Raw genomic sequence first — 20,562 nt, forward strand, 5'->3', positions numbered from 1 at the left:
TTGAGTTTAGCCTTCAATTAAGCACATAAGATGGCAATTTATCAGTACGATATTTTTGACAGTGTTTCAGATAGATTTGAACTGAAAAACAATAATAGCATGGATAATTATAACGTGATCACTCAATCTGCAGGGATTATGATCTAGAGTACGCTGTCGCATCACTGCTGTTGGTTGTCAAATCAAAGTGATATTGATAGCTGGCAAATGATATTGATAGTTTTAGAGCATCAGCCATCAGCTGATGTGATTGATATTAAGCAACTCTGGAAAGATTCTTTCAAAAGTTCTACCATTTTTTCAGTATTACCTACTCAGTTGGAGAAATTCATGTAGAAATTTTTCAGAGGAATCATACAAGAATTTCTGGAAAAGCTTTCATGTTGTTTTTTTAGTAATATTTTTAGTAGTTTTTCTACCAGAAATTCTACAACCAGAGATATTTCATAATTTTCTTCTGAAGTTTTGAGTGTTTTCAAAGATTTGTTGAATAATTTTTGAAGTAATTTTTTCATGGATTTTTCAGTTTTTGTGAGACATATCCAAGACTTTCTCAAGAGTCCATAAGAAATCCTAAAATCTTCGAAAGGCTTTTCTCTAGTAGAAAGTTAGCATGTGTTTCACCATGATCAATGATGCCTTTAGGGTTTAGTTGAGAAATATATCCCTGATTTTTTTTTCATGAATTTCTCATATTATTTCTGGAAATTTTCCATCTCGGTGAGTAGAAAATTTACATTTTCCTTAGTTGAAATATATGCCACATAAAAAAAATATCTTTAAAAAAAATGGAATTTTAATATCAATTTTTGTCTAGCTCTCCGTTATTGTGATATGTGCTGGCCATGCTGCTCGGATAAATAGTACCGGCCGTTGCCGGCGTATGGACGACGAGAGATGCTGTTGTCGCACATGATGGGGAGTTCTCGAAGGACCATGCACCCTAAAACTATATCACATTCGCTCTCCGTTCCCGGCGTCGTCGTCGTCATAGTCGTTTATTGGAAAACCCTCTATATATTCCATTGCGGAGCCGAGCGCGGCGTTCAGTGTTTCAAGTGACATGAGAGTAAAGACATCGAAAGTGATCGATCACGAGACATGTTTCAGCATGCTTATCAAGCAAATCACATCGAAAATGGTGAGTACTGCTGTGGCTTACGGGTAATTAGTGCACGCTCCCCACATTCAGTGTGAATTCCGGTGTACCTGGTCACCGAAGGTGTGAAATTCAACGCCGCGACGCATTTTTCCCTTCGCGAAGTGATGCAATCTGTGTGCAAAATGTGGTTCCACCAAAGTCATCTACACCCAACGAAAAGTGATATGAAATGGATGAGGGGTGGGAATGGGAGAAGGGTTTTCTCATTCGCGTCGGGATAGAAAAGGGAGGAAAAGCCGTGCTCTCACATGCTCACCCGCGTGTATGGCGTTCTGCTCGCGAGTGAGAAAAACACCACGAATTTCACCACTCACGACTCGCCCTTGTGATCGCCGTCGCGGTCGTCGTCCGTATACCTACCAGGGTGGTCAGGTTGTATTTTTATATCGATAGATTTGATAAATAAAAATCGGTTGTTATAGGTAGGCTTTAATTGTTAAACCGAAAGATATTAAATTGAATTTCAAAGTATCTAAAACAGTTTTAAAAATAAATTTCAAATTGAACAACAAAATTAAAAAAAAAAGTTTTCTAGACATTAAAAAAACTGCATAATAACTACAAAGCCATGCATGAGTGCTCTGGCTTAAGGTTCCATATACAGTTGTGTTCAGAATAAAAGTAGTGAAAGCTAATGTCCATACAAAGTGTTTGCTATAACTTAGTAGGGTAATTTACGGCTACGGCACCTTTCGACTATTATCGGCAACCAAATTCAAAACGCCAAATAAATAGTATTTTGTATAAAAATCGGCTTTCACTGCTATTATTTTGAACAGAACTGTAATCCGTTTCTAGAACTTTTATGGATGTTAATTATAGAAGTTTAAACAACGTGGTTCATTCACTTCTGTAAATTTTGAAACTGAAATTTGTGGAGGAAAGGGACTTAAAAATCTAAAACCCTTTTCTACTTTGGAGTTCTTTATAATCGTGGTTCTCAATTTACTTTATCATACACGATAAATAGTTCACAATTGGAGTGCAGGCATAAACATAAATCTATAGAAACACTTCTTGAATTGAAGGCAGACTTTTTCTGGTTTTATCCTTGTTTTATTCCTTGTTGGAAAAATCGAAAGGAATGGTTTCGATTATACAATTAATGAGATGTTTTGAAATGTCGGAAAGTTTTTAAATAATAATAAAACTTCGACAAAAATATTAACGACTTTTGTCGGACTTAATTAATTGATGAGAAAAGTATAGAATTTAAATCTACTAAAAACAAAGGAGCAATCAGAGGAGAAAATACTGGAAATTCCACAATTGGACATAATGAAAATTCCCACTTCATACAACTTTCACACTTAAACGGTTTCGCCGAGAACCCAACAGCTGATATCTCGGTAATAATTTGACGATTCTCGGTAAAACTTTTACCGAGATCTCGGTAAACGTTTACCGAATCTCGGTAACGTTCGCCGAGATCTCGGCAAAAAAATCGGATTGCCGAAATCTCGGTAAAATAAGTACCGAGATTCGGCGTTAAAATTTACCGAGCTCTCAGCTGTTGGGTTCTCAGCGAAAAATTTTACTGAGGTCGGTGAAATAATTTAAGTGTGTTCCACACACAATACTATCTACTACTGCTACTCTTTAAATTTCCATACATTGCATTTTGTACAAATCGATATTCTAATAGCTCGATGTCGCGTGTAATATTAGGTTCGCTCCATAATTCGATATCTGTTTGAAAATTCTTATCAATAGGGTCCTAAAATGTTAAACGAAATCGTGTTTTAATTTAATAACACAAAAGAGCATGTTACTGCAACTACTTAAGCAATTTTCCCGCTCAAATAACGGCTATATCATATTTAAACTAAAATTTAAAAATTAGGTCCATAAATGAACCTTGACACTATTGATCATGTTTGACGTTCGCTTAGTCGACAAAAATACCACAGGGGTTTAAGTTTTAACACTGCACGGGAAAAAAATCTGTGGTAAAAATAACTATTTTAGCTGACTACGCCCATTCTTGAAACTACCATGCAATTTCAGACCAATTTACTATGTTTACGGTACATTCCACCACATTACTGGTACATTTGACAGACAAAATTTACAATAATCTGATTTCGACGACAGAAAATTGCCGGTGCGAGCGCTTCAGTTAACCCCCTAAAATGGTAGTTTTTACCGCACAATTTTTTTGCGTGTGGGTTTGTTCCTAGAAGGGACACGGAAAACAAAATACACCAAAAATTTGAGTTTAAACCAAGAGGTGTGACAACATCTAAAAAACATAAACAATTGGACTTAAACAAACGAAAAACATTAAAAAAATGAGTAAATATGTGTTTTGGCCGAAACTTAAGCGTTCGGCACTGAAATTGGGACAGGGCTTTAGTGAAATTTTGACTATTTTTTGTATGGTTAAGTCTTGCAAATAGTTGCAAATCATAAAAATACAAATATGAATTGTTAGTAAAGCAACACTGTTTTTTCGTACTTTTTTGAACATATATTATTTTCGAAAATGTTATCAAAAGAACAATATTGCTAGCTCGCAAAAAGGGATCTTAAAAGTATAGGGAATAAAAAAAATCCCTGTTTTCAAGATAATGGTATAATAGGATGATCTCTTAAATTTCAAATTATAGAGAGTTAACTGTTTAAACTTAATAAGGACGGAAGATCGTTAAATTTGTATTTATCCACAGGATCTAAAAGTCACTTTACTCTGTTGAGGCTAGCTGGATAGGAGTTCGTATTGGTACGAAAATCACATAAAACTCCACCAGGAATTTTCTCCAAAAATTTGTTATAAATTCCTACAGAAATTCTTTCTCTAAGAAGTTTTGTAGGATTCGCACTAGAAATTATTCCAATAATTGTTTCAGAGATTCATTGAAGAATTTTTCCCAAGAATATCACCGATTTTTGCATAAAAAGTCTAAGAGTTTATTGCATGAGTTCCTCAAGTTATGTATATTGAAAAAGAGTACATTCTCCGGAGGATAAGATAATTAAAAATATCAATACGCGAAGTTACTCAAGAAATTCTTTAGAAGCTATATCACGAATTATTTCTTGACCTTTTTGTTATTAATAAGTTTCCTATATATTCTCTCAACACATTATTTGTAAGAACATTAACTTCTTTAGTAATATTTCATCATTCTTTCATCCAATTCCTTATTAAGGAGAAACTCAGAGGTTAATGAAATGCTTGAGATAAATTTTTGAGTGATCTCTGGAAAAAGTTAACCTTTACGTTACCGGCCTCCGACAAGGCATTTTCAAACAGCTGCCATTTCGTCAATTTCCATTCGATTTTTTTTGAAACTACCCTCAGTTTACTTTAAAAAGGTTTCAGTTATTTGTCATAAATGGACAATTCTGTATTCGGAACCATGCCGGAGATATTCCGGGTTGTACTGGGGTCACGAGGGTGCCAAATTCGGGAAATATGATTACTTTTTTATTTATTTCAGCTACAACACTAAAGTTTTATGTAAAACATGAGATAATGGTCGATTGTCATCATTTCAACATAATTTGAATAAGTGGACCGTTCCGGAACATCGTAGCCGGTTCCGCCAGGGCCAGTTTGGAGACCTTTCTGTTTCATGTCCAAAACATACCGTGCGACGTCTCAATCTTCTTGAATTTGGAAGAACATGTCAATAAAGGAAGAATAAACTAAATATCCATAGATGAGGCCACTGCACAGCATATGACACAGGTTCCGCCAGGGCCTCTTTGAGGACATTTCCGTTTTTTGTCGGAAACATACCGTGCAACGTATCAATCTTCGTGAATTCGAGAGAACATGTCAATAAAAGATGAAAAACTCTGGTACAAACAGATGTGGCCACTCCAGAACCTGGCACAGGTTCCACGAGGGCCTATTTGGGAACGTTTCCGTTTCATGCCCAAAACATACTGTGAGACGTCTCAATCTTCTAGAATACGGGAGAACATGTCAATAAAGGAAGAATAAACTAAATATCCATAGATGTGGCCACTCCACAGCACCTGACACAGGTTCCGTTAGGGCCTCTTTGAGGACATTTCCTTTTTTTGTCAGCAACATACCGTGCGACGCCTCAATCTTCTTGAATTAGAAAGAACATTTCAATAAAGGAGGAATTAACTAAATATCCATAGATGTGGCCACTACACAGCACCTGACACAGGTTCCGCCAGGGCCTCTTTGAGGACATTTTCGTTTTTTTTTATCGGAAACATACCGTGCGACGTCTCAATCTTCGTGAGTTCAGGAGGACATGTCAATAAAAGAAGAAAAAGCTCGGTATAAACAGATGTGGCCACTACAGATCTACTGGCACAGGTTCCACGAGGGCCTCTTTGGGGACATTTCCGTTTTATGTCCAAAACATACCGTGCGACGTCTCAATCTTCTTGAATCAGAAAGAACTTGTCAATAATAGAAGAAAAACACGGTACAAACAGATGTGGCCACTCCAGATGTCCTGGCACAGGTTCCACGAGGGCTTCTTGGAGCACATTTCCGTTTTATGTCCAAAACCATACCGTGCGACATCTCAATCTTCATGAATTCTGAAGAACATGTCAATACATGAAAAATAAACACGGTAATGGAAGATTTGGCCACTTAAGAGCTTTTGGCACTGGTTCTACGAGGACCTCTTTGAGGACATTTCTGCTGTTTGTCCAAAGCATAGCGTGCGACGTCTCAATCTTTGTTAATTGGAAAGTACATGTCAATAGAAAAAGTATCAACTTATTATCAACTGATGTGGCCACTCCATAACTCCAAGCACAGGTTTCGCAAGGGCATCCTTGGGGACATTTTTGTTTTATATCCAAAATGTTGCACAATAGGTTTTGGACGTGAAACCGAAATGTCCCCTAAAAGGCCTTGGCGGAACCAGTACCATGTGCTAGGGAGTGACCTTATTAGTTGATACCGGTACTTTATTAATTGACATGTTCTTATAGACAAAAGTTTTTATCAACTGCCGAAAGAAGAGATATGGTACTTTCATGATTTGTAAGAGTTGTCTGCGCCATTTTGCGCCGAAGCCAATTATAGAGGCCTAAACTACCCCTTGAAAAAAGATAAATTCATGAATAACTTTGTTACTTCAAAAGATAGGTTGATGATATGTTCAGCAAAACCACGGTTTTTGCTATGACAAACAACTTTGTAGAAAACAAAAAAAAATGTTAAAAATCTTGGAAAAAATCTATGATAAAAAATATGATTTTTAGGGGTCATTCACGTACAACGGCATATATCTCAAAAAGTATAAGAGATACAAAAATCGTGTCTTCGACAAAGTTGTTTCAAATTGCCAATTCTACAACTTTGCCGAAGACACTATATGTCTATCTAAATGTTTTGAAAAAATAGTTTTTCTATCTCACTGCTAGGTAGATTGATCACAAAACTTTTTTCGTCAAAAGTTGCGCTTTAATATACCAAGAAACTTCTCCGAACAAACTATATTTCTAAAATCAACAGTTTGGGCGCTATTCAAAAAGCGCATGAAATCAAGAAAATAAAACACAGTGCATTGCAATCGTAGTAGCCATGAATAGCATGTGGTGTGATTTGTGATAAAATCTGAACAAGTAAACTATTTAGAATACGTGAAATTTTACCTTTTTAATTTTCTCATATCATATTTCCACAATATTTGTAAGGATCATCATACTTCCAAAGATCTCCTTTTTCGAACAGTGTTTCGTATTTCATGGACGCTCCCTAATCTTGCGAGATATATAAATGTAATAATAAACGAATGGTAAAATTACACCATGCTATAAATGCTACCAAGATTCATGATAACAATTCAAAAATTTCCTTCTGCTTTTGTTATATAAAAACGCAATAGACGAAAAATCTTTGCTAAAAAAAAACTAAATTTTACTAGTAAGGAGAAAAACGTAAACTGTTTCTTCCCATGTTTCATCAAAGATGCAGTATTTGTGGTATTTTAGAAGAGTTTCTCTTCTGAGTTTTTTAAAAGTCAGACTATTTTAAAGCAAACTTTGAATAGTAACTAAATAAATCCGTTAAAAACAATAACACAAAGCATCTCGGCTCATTAAGGTGGTCGAACGAAGTACACATAATAACATAATAATGATGCTGAGACTGATGAAATGGATAATAATGTATTGAGTCAGGATTAGATCTAAGATATTTATGGTCCGATTTGAATTAAATTTTTACAGTTCTCCAGAAATCATGTGAATTTCAACATATATGTTTGAGATATCTTTGAATCACGAGATCAATTGCAATACAACTTTAGCCGTAGTGATTTGTTTTAAAGAAATAACTTCATGATATTTGTGTCGAAGTTGTAGATTTAGACGAGATGATCATGACAGTTTTTGTGTAATTATTATTTCTTTCGAAGTCGTAGTTAGACAAATTATTTAAAAATATGTGTTGGAATTCAAGCTGACGTGCAGTGAAAATTTCATTAAAATTGATCAATAAATAACTGAGATCAAGCCTGCCCAAGTTGATCATTTTGCATGGGTTATTAAACAAGTTGCAAATATGTATTGTCTAATACTGTACACACTAATTATCAGTCCAAAAAAATAAATATTTAAAACCTCATACTGTTTGAATATGGCATAAAATATGTCAAACATATAATTTAAGCCATTTAAAAGAGCGTTTGAGGTTTTGACCGACATTTGTTCTAGATCGCACCACTGTGCACGTGTCGCCAGATAACGGTTCGTTTTTTATCTTTTCTATACAAAGCGCTGCTTTCACTGTATGTGTATCACACTCGACATAACCAGACAAGACTGAACTATTCTTGTTGTTTATTAAAGGACATTTCTGTAATCTATGCAAAATTTATGATTTATGAAAATGTCATCGTATCAGACGACATTCATTCCACAGTTTTTGTTTTTCTCGATGTTCATTCTACTGCTCGTGCTGTGTATGACATATGTCGGTAGCGAATGGGTGTAGAAAAATCAATTGAATGCTGACTATGGAAGCGAAACGAACGTTGCGAGGAATGTCGAATGTTTACAGCGCTTCTTAGGTTTCTTAAATGCTTACTATTAATGAATGCTTTAAAAAATCGCTAAGAAAAACTGATGCATCCCTGGGGAAACTAATGCAGGATTTCCTGGTAGACGTTCGCAGAGAGCAAATCGTTAGAAACACTTTCAAGAACATGTTTGACGTTTTGCAACGTTTTCTAGAAGCATTTTCGATAAATATTGTCATTTTTTTCTCTAGAATGATTTCGGGGGAATTTTTGGAGGAAATATCTTAGAAAATATAATATGAATTCTAGCTGTTTTTTTTGAAGAAAACCGTGAAGGGGATTCTTAAAAACATTGTGAATGATAAAAAAAAAAAAAAAAACAAATAATCTATGGTTAACTTTCCCTAGGACACCATGGTTTTCCTTCATAATTCTTATGAATCCTCTACTGGTCACATGGCTGCGCTTTCTGGACAAGGATTCCACGACGTAGCCAGACTATTCCTCATTGACCTTTGTGTCAACGAATAAATGTACCTGCAGAATTTCAGTATCTTTAATGAGATAGAAAACAAGTTTAAAATTTGCTATTTTGGGTAACATTAATACCAAGCATGCCTTCTAGAAAGTTTGTTTAGTTTTATTTTACATAGTATGTAGTTATTCTAAACATCGGCAGTATTCGGTAGGAGGTTTGGAAAATCGGTAAGCCTGGCCACCCTGAAAACAAAATCTTAATGATGATGACGCTTTAAGGGTTAATGCGAATCCGCCATTTAGGATGACGTGGTATGAGTCGCGTGCTCTTCACAGACCGGGCGATACATATTTTGTAGCGTGTGACGCCGGAAAACGTGAAATGTGAGGTACCTGTGAAGTGACGAAAATAGATACCCATGAGTGATTAATTATATTTTTATAGCGCGATAAATGGAGAGGCATGTGAAGCGATTGAAATGAGTTTTGCCTGGAGTTTGAAAAAAAAAAGTTCGAAAGGGTGGGTTAAGGTGATTATAAAACGAAGCCAAACTTCGAATTTTCAAGTGCACAAGACTGGAGAATCTGACAACAGTTCGCGTTGAAAAACCAATCAAATTGCTTGCTTGCTGGAGGTGACCAATGGGATAAATTTAGAACGCGGAGCGCTGTTCGGTTCTCTCGTCTTGTGCTCTTGAAAATTTGAGGTGTGGCTTCGTTCTATAATCACCTTAATTTAGTTAGGATGACGCGGCTTCGGCCTCGCAGGTGTTTGTCGTGAAAGCGTTATGATGGTTTGTGGGTGTGTTATGGGGCAATATTGTGTTTTGTTTTGCACGATAAACGTGGTGGGATTTCTCTGATGGATAGTTTGAGCAAGTAAATTGATGCTGTTATTGTTTACTGTTTGAGTGAAATGCGTTCTGGTTTGAGTCAGTTTTATTCAGTGAGACTTTGAAGAAGACTAGGGAGGTTTTCTAGTTTGTGATTCATACAGCAGTAAACTTCATGTAAATATATTCTGTAGCTCATATTGCGTTCTAGGCACAGATGGTATCTATTTCTGTACAACAGATTTCAAGTAGATCTATGAATGAATACCAATTCTATCATTTGTGGATTAGCTGTTTTCTAGAGAATTGTTGTACATGTTATGAAGCCACATCCAATTAAACTACTTTGAAATTTACATTGAGTCGTTTTTCTTCTTTATTTTGCGTCTGGGACAGAGCCTGCCGCTCAGATTAGTGTCTGTAAGTACTCAGGGGGCCTTCCTTAGCCGAGTGGTTAGAGTCCAAGGCTACAAAGCAAGGCCATGCTGAAAGTCGGTCCAGGATATTTTCGTAATGCAAATTTCCCTGGGTATAGAGTATAATCGTACCTGCCGCACGATATACGAATGCAAAAATGGCAACTTTGGTTAAGAAACCTCTCAGTTAATAACTTTGGAAGTGCTCATTGAACACTAAGATGAGAAGCAGGTTCTGTCCCAGCGAGGATGTAATGCCAAGAAGAAGAAGAATTACTCAAACAGTTATTAGCTAAGAATTGTCTTTTCTGAAGTTGCCAATTTTGAATATATGTATATTTTCTCAAGAATTTCTACAGGAATGCTTCCTGTGATTCCTTCAGAAATTCCAAAAAAATCCAATAATAATACTTCTAGGGATGCTTGCACCAATTCTTCTTCTCCAAGTAATGTTCCTTAGATTCTTTTAAGGGTTTATTCAGAGAATCCTCCAACAATTATTATAGAGATTACTCCAGTGAAGTGTTTCTTCCAGAAATCACTCCTGGTGTTCTTACATGAAGTCCTCTTGGTGTGCCTCCATAACTTCCATAAATTTCTCCAGAAATTCTTCTTGGGATTTCTCCAAGATTTCGTCCATGGATTTTTCCGGTAATACCTCAACCGGGATGGCAATTTTTCAGATGCTATAATAAAAGCGATACTTCTCGGATTTACTCCTGAAATTCTTTCAGTGATGCCTCTAACTATTACTAAGCAGGCTCTATCCCAATAAAAAAGTAATGCCAAAAGAAGAAGAGGAGAGAAGAAGAACCAGAAGAAGAAGAACAAGAGAACCAAAAGATGAACCTGCATTAAGGCTATATACACTTGGAGTGATATCTGAAAAAGATCATTCAAACAAACTGTTTAATTGTTTACTGAAGTAATTTGAAAAAAAAAAAATCCATTTTTGCCATAAATTTTTGATGAATTGTTCTGGAGAACTTCAGCAAAAATTCTTGGGTGAGACTTTTGGAAAACTTCTTGCAGTTTTATTGAGAATCCCCTGGTGATTGCTGCAGATATCGCTACAGGATTTCTTTGATGTATTGTCTCAAGCAATTCCTAGAACAATCCATTGGAATGAAAGTTACGACCGAAAAATATCAACATCCTAAATAGCATGACAGGAATAATACTTGGATAAATGTCTACCTAAACACACAAATATATTCGAAAAAACAAATTTGGAAGAATTCATACAGTATTTCTGGGAAAAATATAAAAAGAAATGTTTAGAAAAACCTTGATGAAATCTCTTTAGAAATTCCTACCAAGAATATGTCTTGGAGGTGTTCTTAGTGAAATACTGTAGTCAAATTCACAGATTCTTACAAAATTCCAGATTTTCCGGATTTTTTAAACATATATCCATATTATATACATCCCTATTTCTATAGGGTTTTGCTGTAAAATTGCTTAGAAAAAATCAAGAATACCTAAGAAGAATTGTGCATTTAGAGATTCTTGGAAAAATTTCGTGTGAAGTACCCAAAAAAAAACATAACAAATTTCAGGCAAAATTCCTGTTGTATTTCTTGAATAAATTCTAAAAGAAATGTTTGAAAAAAAAGCTTCAATTTGATTTCATGGAAAAACTCTGCCTGGAAAACAGCTTGGAGTCGTTCGTTGTGAAATATCTGGTCGAATTCTCAAATATTTCTAACAATTCCGAGGATCTTAGGGTTATATAGGGTTTGGGTTAGGGAGATCAAGGCCTTTGCTGTGAAATGATTCAGAAAAAATCAAGTGTGTTCTAAGGAGAACTGTTAGAAGATTGTTATTAGCCTTATTATTTGATGTGGTTTTCGCCCTAGGATTGGTTATTTTTTTCGCATTTTGGTTGTACTTTATTGCATTACCGTCAAAGGGGGGTTAACTTGCAACAGCGCTGTCAGAGTCAGCTCTACACTAAGTTTACGCTGATTCACTCACGATCTTATAGCTGATTCTTCTTTCCCAATCCTTAACCTTGAACATTGCATGGATGGCAGCATTGATGTTGATTCTGCGTCGTATGCGGATGTTTATGTTAGGCATTCATCAGCTTATCGAATGTTGATATGCAAACTGGTCTGAATTATGAATCGGATGATGACATGTTGACGACGATCAATGAAAATGGTTTTGTTTTGATTACTTGAAATGGGCTGATAATTATTTATACAGTGGTCGACATTCTTTTCTAAAATGGGTCAGAAATTCCTAAAAACCGCGCTATTTTTCATTACCGTGGTTACCTTATGCATACCTACAAGCTCGTTCAAATCTACTCGAAAGAGAGTAACTTGGACTCACTTTTAAAGTTTCAAGTTAGCTGTCAAAAGTGAGTAACTTTATTTTATCAAAGTGAGTAACTTTTTACTCAACCATGAAAGAAAACGACCTTACTCACTTTTGAGTAAACATTAACATATTTGACTCACTTTGTAAACGTCAAAGACTTGTGAAAGTTTCGTTCGCTCGAACTGACAAATCCTCCGTTGTGGTGAAATTTCTTCGGTCGACGTGATGTCGGACTGTTTTCAAAAACAGTCGAGACAAAAGCCAAGTCGGCAGAGCAAAGGCAGTTAGTTTGCTTGAAACTTCGCTTCGGAAGTCCAACCGGCGAATTCCAGATTAGTGCTGCGAGGTTGGAGTGAAAATGACCAAGTCCTGGTATTGATCGAACAACCACATGAAAAAAAAATATTAACAGTAAGTTTTACCGTCGTACTTTTTATTGAACTAAATATCAATTCTTTACAGTCTAACTGGGAAGGCTACTGGCTCGGTCAAACTACATCCTCCATGATTTTCATCAATACCCCAGAGATTTATAACATCCGGGGAATCACTCCAGAGCAGCGAAAAGTTCAACACAAATATTTTTTTTTTTACTTGTTGTCATGAATTTTTCATATAGTTATGTAAGAGATAATGAATAAATGATATGCTCTTTGTATATTTTTTCTGATTTTATGAATAACATAATACATTTATTTCCAAAAATATTACATCTACTCACTTTCGCAAATTTCAGATTATAAGATTATACGAAGTGAGTAAGTGTTACTCCCATATTGACATTTGACAATGTTACTCTAAAGTGAGTAACGATGGTGTTACTCACTTTTGAGCAGTTCCACTTTGTTCCAAAGTGAGTCGAAATCTACTCACTTTTGAGTAGATCTGAACGAGCGTGTAGGACAGGACGTGACAGCTCAACTAAGACTGCCCTGTTGTTTTTCAGTCGATAACCTTGACGATGCAGAAGCCAGTGCTACCAGTATCGTTTGTAAGAAAATCTTGTGAACAAATTCAAAAAACAAGGCTCCAAGTTTAATTGTTTCTTGCACGCGCTATTCGTCTAGTGCAAAGAAGATGCTCGCTATTTTGGAAATCAAGTCATTGCATATTCACCGGCGATATATTTAGAGAAAGTAGACACTATTTTCATAATATTGTTTTTATTCGAGTGTTTGTATTTAATTTGGCATTGTAGGAGCCCATGCGGTTAACTTAACATCGAATATAAAAAGATTTAAAACAAAAATATTTCATGAAAAAATTCCCAACTTTTGGTAAAAACTCTTATTTATGAACTTGCAACACGGCCGGGCTAGCAATAAAGTGCCCTGTTGCAGTCCAACTCAACGATGTGGAAGTGGGCCTATGCCAAAACGACCAATAGGAAGTGGTCTTTTGACCAGGGGGATATACGCAACGAAGTACGCCTACCGTTCATGTTTTGGGAGTGTGTTAGTGTGGCCCACAACGCTGCTGGAGACCTTCCTTGGTTGAGTGTTGAAAAGCATCAGCGTTTGCTGCTTGGCTTGGCCCGCGTCTCGACCTGTGCTGTTTGGGCCGGCCCACGTGAGAGATGATTGTTAGGCAAGCTTTGTTCGTAGTTGACAGCCGTATACCCACCCTGTTTTTGACAGGCAGTTGGTTTCGTTTTTGTACTTTGGCCTGACACAGCTTGTCTTAGATGCAAACCATCGGGGTTCTTTTCTAATTTGAACTTCTAGTTACCCTAAGCACAACGAAAATATCAGATTCTGTTTAACTCACTGGCTGTTTTTTTTTTGTGATTCTGTGTCCCGTTTCACTTCATTGCGTTTCATTGGATAAATGAAGTTTTGATCCATTTTTAATTTTAACGTTGCACATCGTTCAAGTTAAAAAGCGGGGGTCAGATTAAAAGCGCTTTGACAATGGAGGTACTAGAGTTTTCAATTTTCCCGGGAAACGGAAAATAAAATTGTCATTTCTCGGGAATTACCGGGATCCCGGGAAACTTTCAAAAAAGTAAAAATACATCAATTTTGATTCCTTTTTTAGAAATTCTCCGAATTATATGTATATTATATTGTTAATCCGTAAGTTTTTATGATTAATTCTTCGTTGTTAACTAGAGATGTCATAACACATAGGAAATGAAATAAAAGTCCATGCAATGAAATTGAGAGTTATCAGGTATCAGAAGGCCGGCTCCAGAGGAACGTTCCCCGCCATTTGAGAAATTTGTGCCATCGCCATATTTGAGCCTGTTTCATCATCTACCCGATGGGAGAGGAAAAAGGGAAGGGAAGGATGGGAGGAAATAGGAGTGAGGTCCCTTGCAGAGGGAAGATCGCATGAGCGAAATGAGAGCATGTAGCTCCATACCACAAAGGGTTCGAACAGCGCCCTAAAAAGGGCTTCCTTCTTTTCGTTTCTTTCATTCCCCATTGGTTTCTTTTTGTCACCTAGGCGCTTTCAGTCCTGATATTGATATCCATAATTTTAATTGTTATTGGGAAGTAGTGTCAAACATGACCCAGACAACCAGAAGACACATATAAGTTTACGATCTATGTGATTTATTCATACAAATTGCATCTCACTCGCACTGCACGGTGGATGAAATCGTTTGATCGATGAGTTTTTTCGCATAATACGCGATTTTATGAATTAGTATGTATATTTCGCTTCGTGCACTTTTGTGGCCTTTTCGCGACATTTTATACGTAAAACTTTGCACAAATAAGCATTGCATAACGTAAAAGGTGATTTCAATATTTGTACATCTTGGTTGTCTGGGGAATCCATCGACGATCCATCTGTTACATTTCTAATGCCGACAATTCCATTTTATTTGACCCAATGTCACCTCTTCGATGGGCTAAGAAAGTGTCAATTTTCATACCATAAATTATAAATTAATGAAAAAAACGATGTCACATATTTTTTCAACTTTAGGAAACGCAAATAAGGGACATTTGATAAAAAAAATTATCATAAATTGACTTTTTGTGCAAATGATACTAAGAAAGAGTGGCCTTATTACAAAACAGTCGTGTTAGAATACGCCGCCTGACATAATAACCCGGTAATGTTTAGATGTGTGCTCTTACCGTCACAATTGGGAAATATTATAGAAGATTGCATTTGCATTGCAAGTTGCACACAAAATTAACATTTGAACAATTGATCATTCATTGGGATAAACCTGAATATTCATTTCAAGTCATCCAAAATTGACTTTTTGGTTATTATGATAGTTTCCTCAAACAGCTTTCCAAAGTTTTTCTCGTCCATGACTCGATATTTTCATGCATCGATGGTCTCTTCAGATATCGGCTCATGGAGCTTTGACTGTAGTTTGACAGTAGCTTTCATTTCACACTCTGTTGAAATTTAAACCTTATCTGTGTAAATTTGCTTTAAACAAAAAATCTTGCAGCTTTCCCGAGCAACACACATGTTATAATTGTGTACCGTAATCCGGGGGCAAATTGATTACTATTTTACAACTTTTTGTTGTGTAAACCTTCTGAATTCAATTATTGTCAAATAAATTTCAACAAAATTAGTACTCCATTGATCTTTATCAGTTTATGTGATCGACTTTTCATGAAATAATATATAACATATCATAAAAATAGTTTTAATGTCAAAAAATTAAAATGGCTCACTGGGGCGAAATTGATCACCATATAAAATAGCAGATTAACGGATTAAAAATATCCCTATCTACTAAATTTCGGTCTCCTGAATCTGAAAATGATGTTAAGCTTTGAAAATCTGTCTAATACGCCTAAATGTAGGCAATTCCCTTTCAAATAGGCACATTATTTGAGAACAAACATTTTTACGAGCAAAAAACTATACTTTCTATGCTGCATGATATCAAAAATGAGTTCAGTAGTTCATACTTAAGCTTATAGAACATTTTGAACACTCTAAGTTAACAGATAGGTACAGCACCAGTGGATTGTTTAGCCCCGACATTCTCAACTGTACCTTCAAAAAGTGTGAATAGTTCTATGCAAAACTGACACTAATAAAAATTAAATAGTTCAAAATCATCATTAAACATCCTTAAACTAGAAAACATGGAATGTCTGTGGTGCCAACGCAACCTTCAGCATCCTTGGAAGGAAATGTTTTTGGTACCGACCTGATCAAATTCGCCCCAGTGATCAATTTGCCCCCGGATTACGGTACTATCAACTTATATATGACTAATTTTGGTCATATATTAGTTAAAAATTCACAATTATAACATGTGTGTTGCTGGGGTTTATAGAACAAAAGCCTTGCTTTAAAGTGTTTGTTATGTGTAATGTTGTGATTATAACGACTGAACAACTATAGTCATTTTGTTATTAAAGTTCATATCTATTGTTCAGTCATTGACTAGAGAACATGGTATTTTTAAATTGCTAATAATAATACTTCTGTGTCGGTGGTCGACTAAAATCTTAATACAGAGTGTCTACTACCTGGAAAAACCTGGAAAATTTGGAATTATCAGGGAATTTGATTCAACCTGGAAAAAAACCTGGAATGCTCAGGGAATTTTGGCTACACTCAGGGAAATTGTTTTGAAGCATGGTAGTACAGCTAACTCTCCCTTATTCGATATTCCGTATCTCAATATCGAGTTAGAGAACCATAGTGAAAGTTGGTTTTCATGGCTAACTCGATGGTCCCTTTGAATGCAGTTGCACTGCTTTTGTGTTCTGTAACTCGATACCTCCCTAACTCAATGGTTCCTTCAATATCGAGTGAGGAAGAGATGACTGTATTCAATTAAAAAAAATCGGCTGCACCGCTATCAAAACGCTAGTTGACATATTTGATTCTTTTAACGTTTTTTTTAATTATTCAGCATAAAACATCAGACCTAAAGATTGCCAAATTGGTGAAGGCAAGTAATGTTCCAGTTTAGTGTCGTTCATGAGAATATGAAACATAAGTGTAAACATTAGACTGATGCAAATTTTGAAATTTTTGCTCCCTTATGCTTAAACGGTGTTTATTATGATAAAAATTATTCTCCCAAAATTTGATGTGATTTGGAAGAAATTTGGTTGTGCACACGCCATTTGAAGTTTATATGGAAATTACTATGAAAAAGACTAAGCTTTTGTGTTCAGTTCTCTAACTACTCGAAATAATAATCTATGGAAAAGTGAACAAACTCTACTCATGTGAAATTTCCCAGCTACAACTTTGCCAAAGATCACATTTTGATGGGACGTAAGGATAATTTGTTATTATTGATAACAAAGTCTAAACCTGAGAGTGACTCGCGAAGAGGAAAAATATCAAAGTCATATGCAGCCCAGATTCCCCTCCCAAGAAACGTCAAATGCAGCCCACCGTTTTTACGGCTGAAAAAGTGAGAAGTATTGTGTTCAAAGTAAAATATTATTAAAAACTTCTGTCGGCGGAGCAGTTTTTTCCAAAGTTGCTGATAAATCTAAGCAAAAGATTAATTATTTCTAATGTCTGCTACGTTTGCTGACATGAAATCTCACTCAAACGGCTATTTATGATTCAATGTGATGCAAACTCAATCATTTTTTGCTGAGATGTTCATGTGAGGTTTTGAACAGCATGCGCATAATTGGTATAAACACTAAGTGGAATAAGAAAAAAACTCAGCAATCACAGAAAAAGAAGACCGTCTTCGCGAGTCTCGTCTCAGATCTAAACCATGCTGAGATGATCATTCAATTACTTTCAGAGCAACACTGCTTTTTTGCTGTAGAACATAGTAGCCTGAATCACTTTGATCTATTCTACCCACCAGGAGCACCACTGTTGCCTGCCGGGCAGTTGGTTCAGCATGCAAAAGTTTATGATTATGAATAACAATTTATCCTGACGTCCAATCAAAATGTGGTCTTCGGCAAAGCTGAAAGGATTTACCATGCGAAGATTGTGTTCACTTTTCAGCGAAGATTTGTGGGCTTCGTGGCCTAGCGGTTAGCGGCATCAGTCGTCTAGGCGTATTGTGCCACGAGGTGTGGGTTCGATTCCCGCTCCAGTCGGTGGAAACTTTTCGTCAAACGAAAAATTCATCGCTGGGCTACTGGGTGTTTCGTGTTGTCCGTTGCCTAATGTTAGTAATCGTTCAGTCTGTGCAGCCAATGTGCTGAAGACGGTGTAAATTGTCTTGTCTAAAACATCATGACGAAGAGATAGAGGGCTGAACACAAAAGGATGGCGTTTCCCATAGTAATCTCCATATAAACTTCAAATGGCCTGTGCACAGTCAAATTTCTTCCGATTAATTTCAAACTTTGGGAGGATGCTATTTACTATAAGGTACCGTGGGGTAAGTGGATACAGAAAAATCAAAAATCAACTTCATTGTTATGTACAGCAAACGTTAATAATGTAATTCAAACTTTTTTCTGTGGATGACAAATGAAGGACTAATATACTTCAAATCGTCAATTATTTTGATTTTTCTGATTGTTATGTATTGAGTATGAGGGACTTGAAAATTTGCCCCAAATGATCCACTTGCCCCACCATGATGGGGTAAGTGGATCGCCAATAAAAAAAATCTATTCTCAAAACAAATGAGGTCTAATTATGTATAGTAAAATGATATTACTCTCGTTCTTGTTATTAGTGCTAGTTATGTTACATTTTGATACTTTTAAAATCGAAAAGTATCTTTATTTTATTAAAATATTAAAAAAACATACTTATACATTAATTCACACTAAAAAAAATGTTGTAACTATTATAATTTGGAGAAAAATCATCTATTTTATTCTCATAAGTTATACAGACGTATTGTAGGATTATTCCTAATGATGTTTTCGAAAAACACTCGTAGTTTAAAAATATTAGTTACATTTACTTTCGTTTAACAAACTGAAATCTTTTTATTTATTTTTTTCATGAATATAATAGTACCATCTGTCTAGAACAATTCATATCGTCAAATAAGGTACGATAGTATGCTTACAACTGGATTTTTTTTATTTTGCTCTTTCGCAATTCAGGTTAGATAAACCACGAAAAGTTTTGTTTGAATTTTGCAATATTCATTCTTTTATATATTTTATACCAGAAAGAAAGATTCAAAATACTTTTAGGTGGAATAATTCAAATTTTCTATGGAACTTTGACAAATTTAAGCTAGACATGAAAAAGTTAAAGGAAAACAACATTTGAGGATATTCAAACTGATTCAAATTCGCATAAGCAATCTGCTAATATGCGATAATAATGCTTGATCCACTTACCCCATCCCATTGAAAAGTAGGGGGAAGTGTACCATGTCCAATATATCTGTATTTATTTATAAAAATCACATATTTTTCATTGTGATTCACTAAATCAGAACTGAAATACTCACCATGTGTTGAAAAAACTAATAGTATTCGATTCTAGACAGTGATAAAATGGATTTTTGATTGATAGAAAACAATTTTAAAATTAATAGATTTTTGCAGCTAACAAGTTTGCTTGTGTTAGTGTACGTGTATTACCAGTTTTGCAATAGTATTAGTGTGGACGTAACAATATAACCTAAAACGAAGCAATGGTGCGAAAACATTCAACATATTCAAGTATTTATGCTTAATATGGAGAAATGATCCACTTACCCCACTGATACACTTCCCCCACTGTACCTTAATATAAGTCGTTTAAGCATAAGGGAGCAAAAATTTCAAAATTTGCATCAGTTTTTTTTATTATATATCTGGCGGAACCTCTAAACGATTTCTATGAAAGTTGATTTGTTCTACAAAAATGCTATTAACATTCGGGCTGTCGCCAGAGTTGCTTGCTGTCACTATCAACGCTTGAAAGGAGATTGGGCAAAAATGTGTACCGGAATAGTGTAAAAAGAGGTATGTTTTGGACAGTTTTCTAATCAATAATATTTGTTTGCGCAAATATTTCAATTCGTGCCTATGTATGTGCTTAGGTATGTTTTATCTTTATTGTAAATATTTTAAAAATGTTGTGATTTGACACAGATTTCAGAACGTTTTGAGTTGCTGAAATGTGAATATTTAAAACATACGGAGATAAAGATTATAAAGATAGAGGTATGAGCTTTTGACAAACACGTCACTTTAGGTAACAGTTGGAAACAAATATCAAATCTTATTATCCTAATTCAGTGTTCTTGCAATATGTTTGTATAAACCGGCGGTTTTCTCAGGAAGGATTTTCCAGACTATATCCGTTTTAACATTACAGTGGTTGCATTGTTGTATTCTGTACTACGCTGGAAGAAATACCTCGCTTATCGTACACAGCTTTAGCGTGCTGGAAATCCGCCCGACAGTTACACCACAAATAGCTTTGATATCAATAACATTATGTTAGCATGCTATTGCTTCTCAGAGAAGGAGATCATTTGAACTAGAAGTGACTGT

At 35.6% G+C, this 20,562-nt stretch overlaps 1 protein-coding gene across 1 annotated transcript in view; it reads left to right on the forward strand.

Moving 5' to 3' along the window:
• Positions 1–1,024: 1,024 nt before the first annotated feature.
• LOC5578015 (b(0,+)-type amino acid transporter 1) overlaps positions 1,025–20,562 on the forward strand; it is a 218,615-nt gene continuing 199,077 nt past the window's right edge. The window contains exon 1 of the mRNA XM_021848856.1: positions 1,025–1,141. Within this exon, the coding sequence (XP_021704548.1) occupies positions 1,102–1,141 (40 nt within the window). The 5' untranslated portion in view covers positions 1,025–1,101. The remainder of the gene's footprint in view (positions 1,142–20,562) is intronic.

This window comes from Aedes aegypti, chromosome 3 (assembly GCF_002204515.2).
Source record: "Aedes aegypti strain LVP_AGWG chromosome 3, AaegL5.0 Primary Assembly, whole genome shotgun sequence".
Taxonomy (NCBI): Eukaryota; Metazoa; Arthropoda; class Insecta; order Diptera; family Culicidae; genus Aedes; species Aedes aegypti.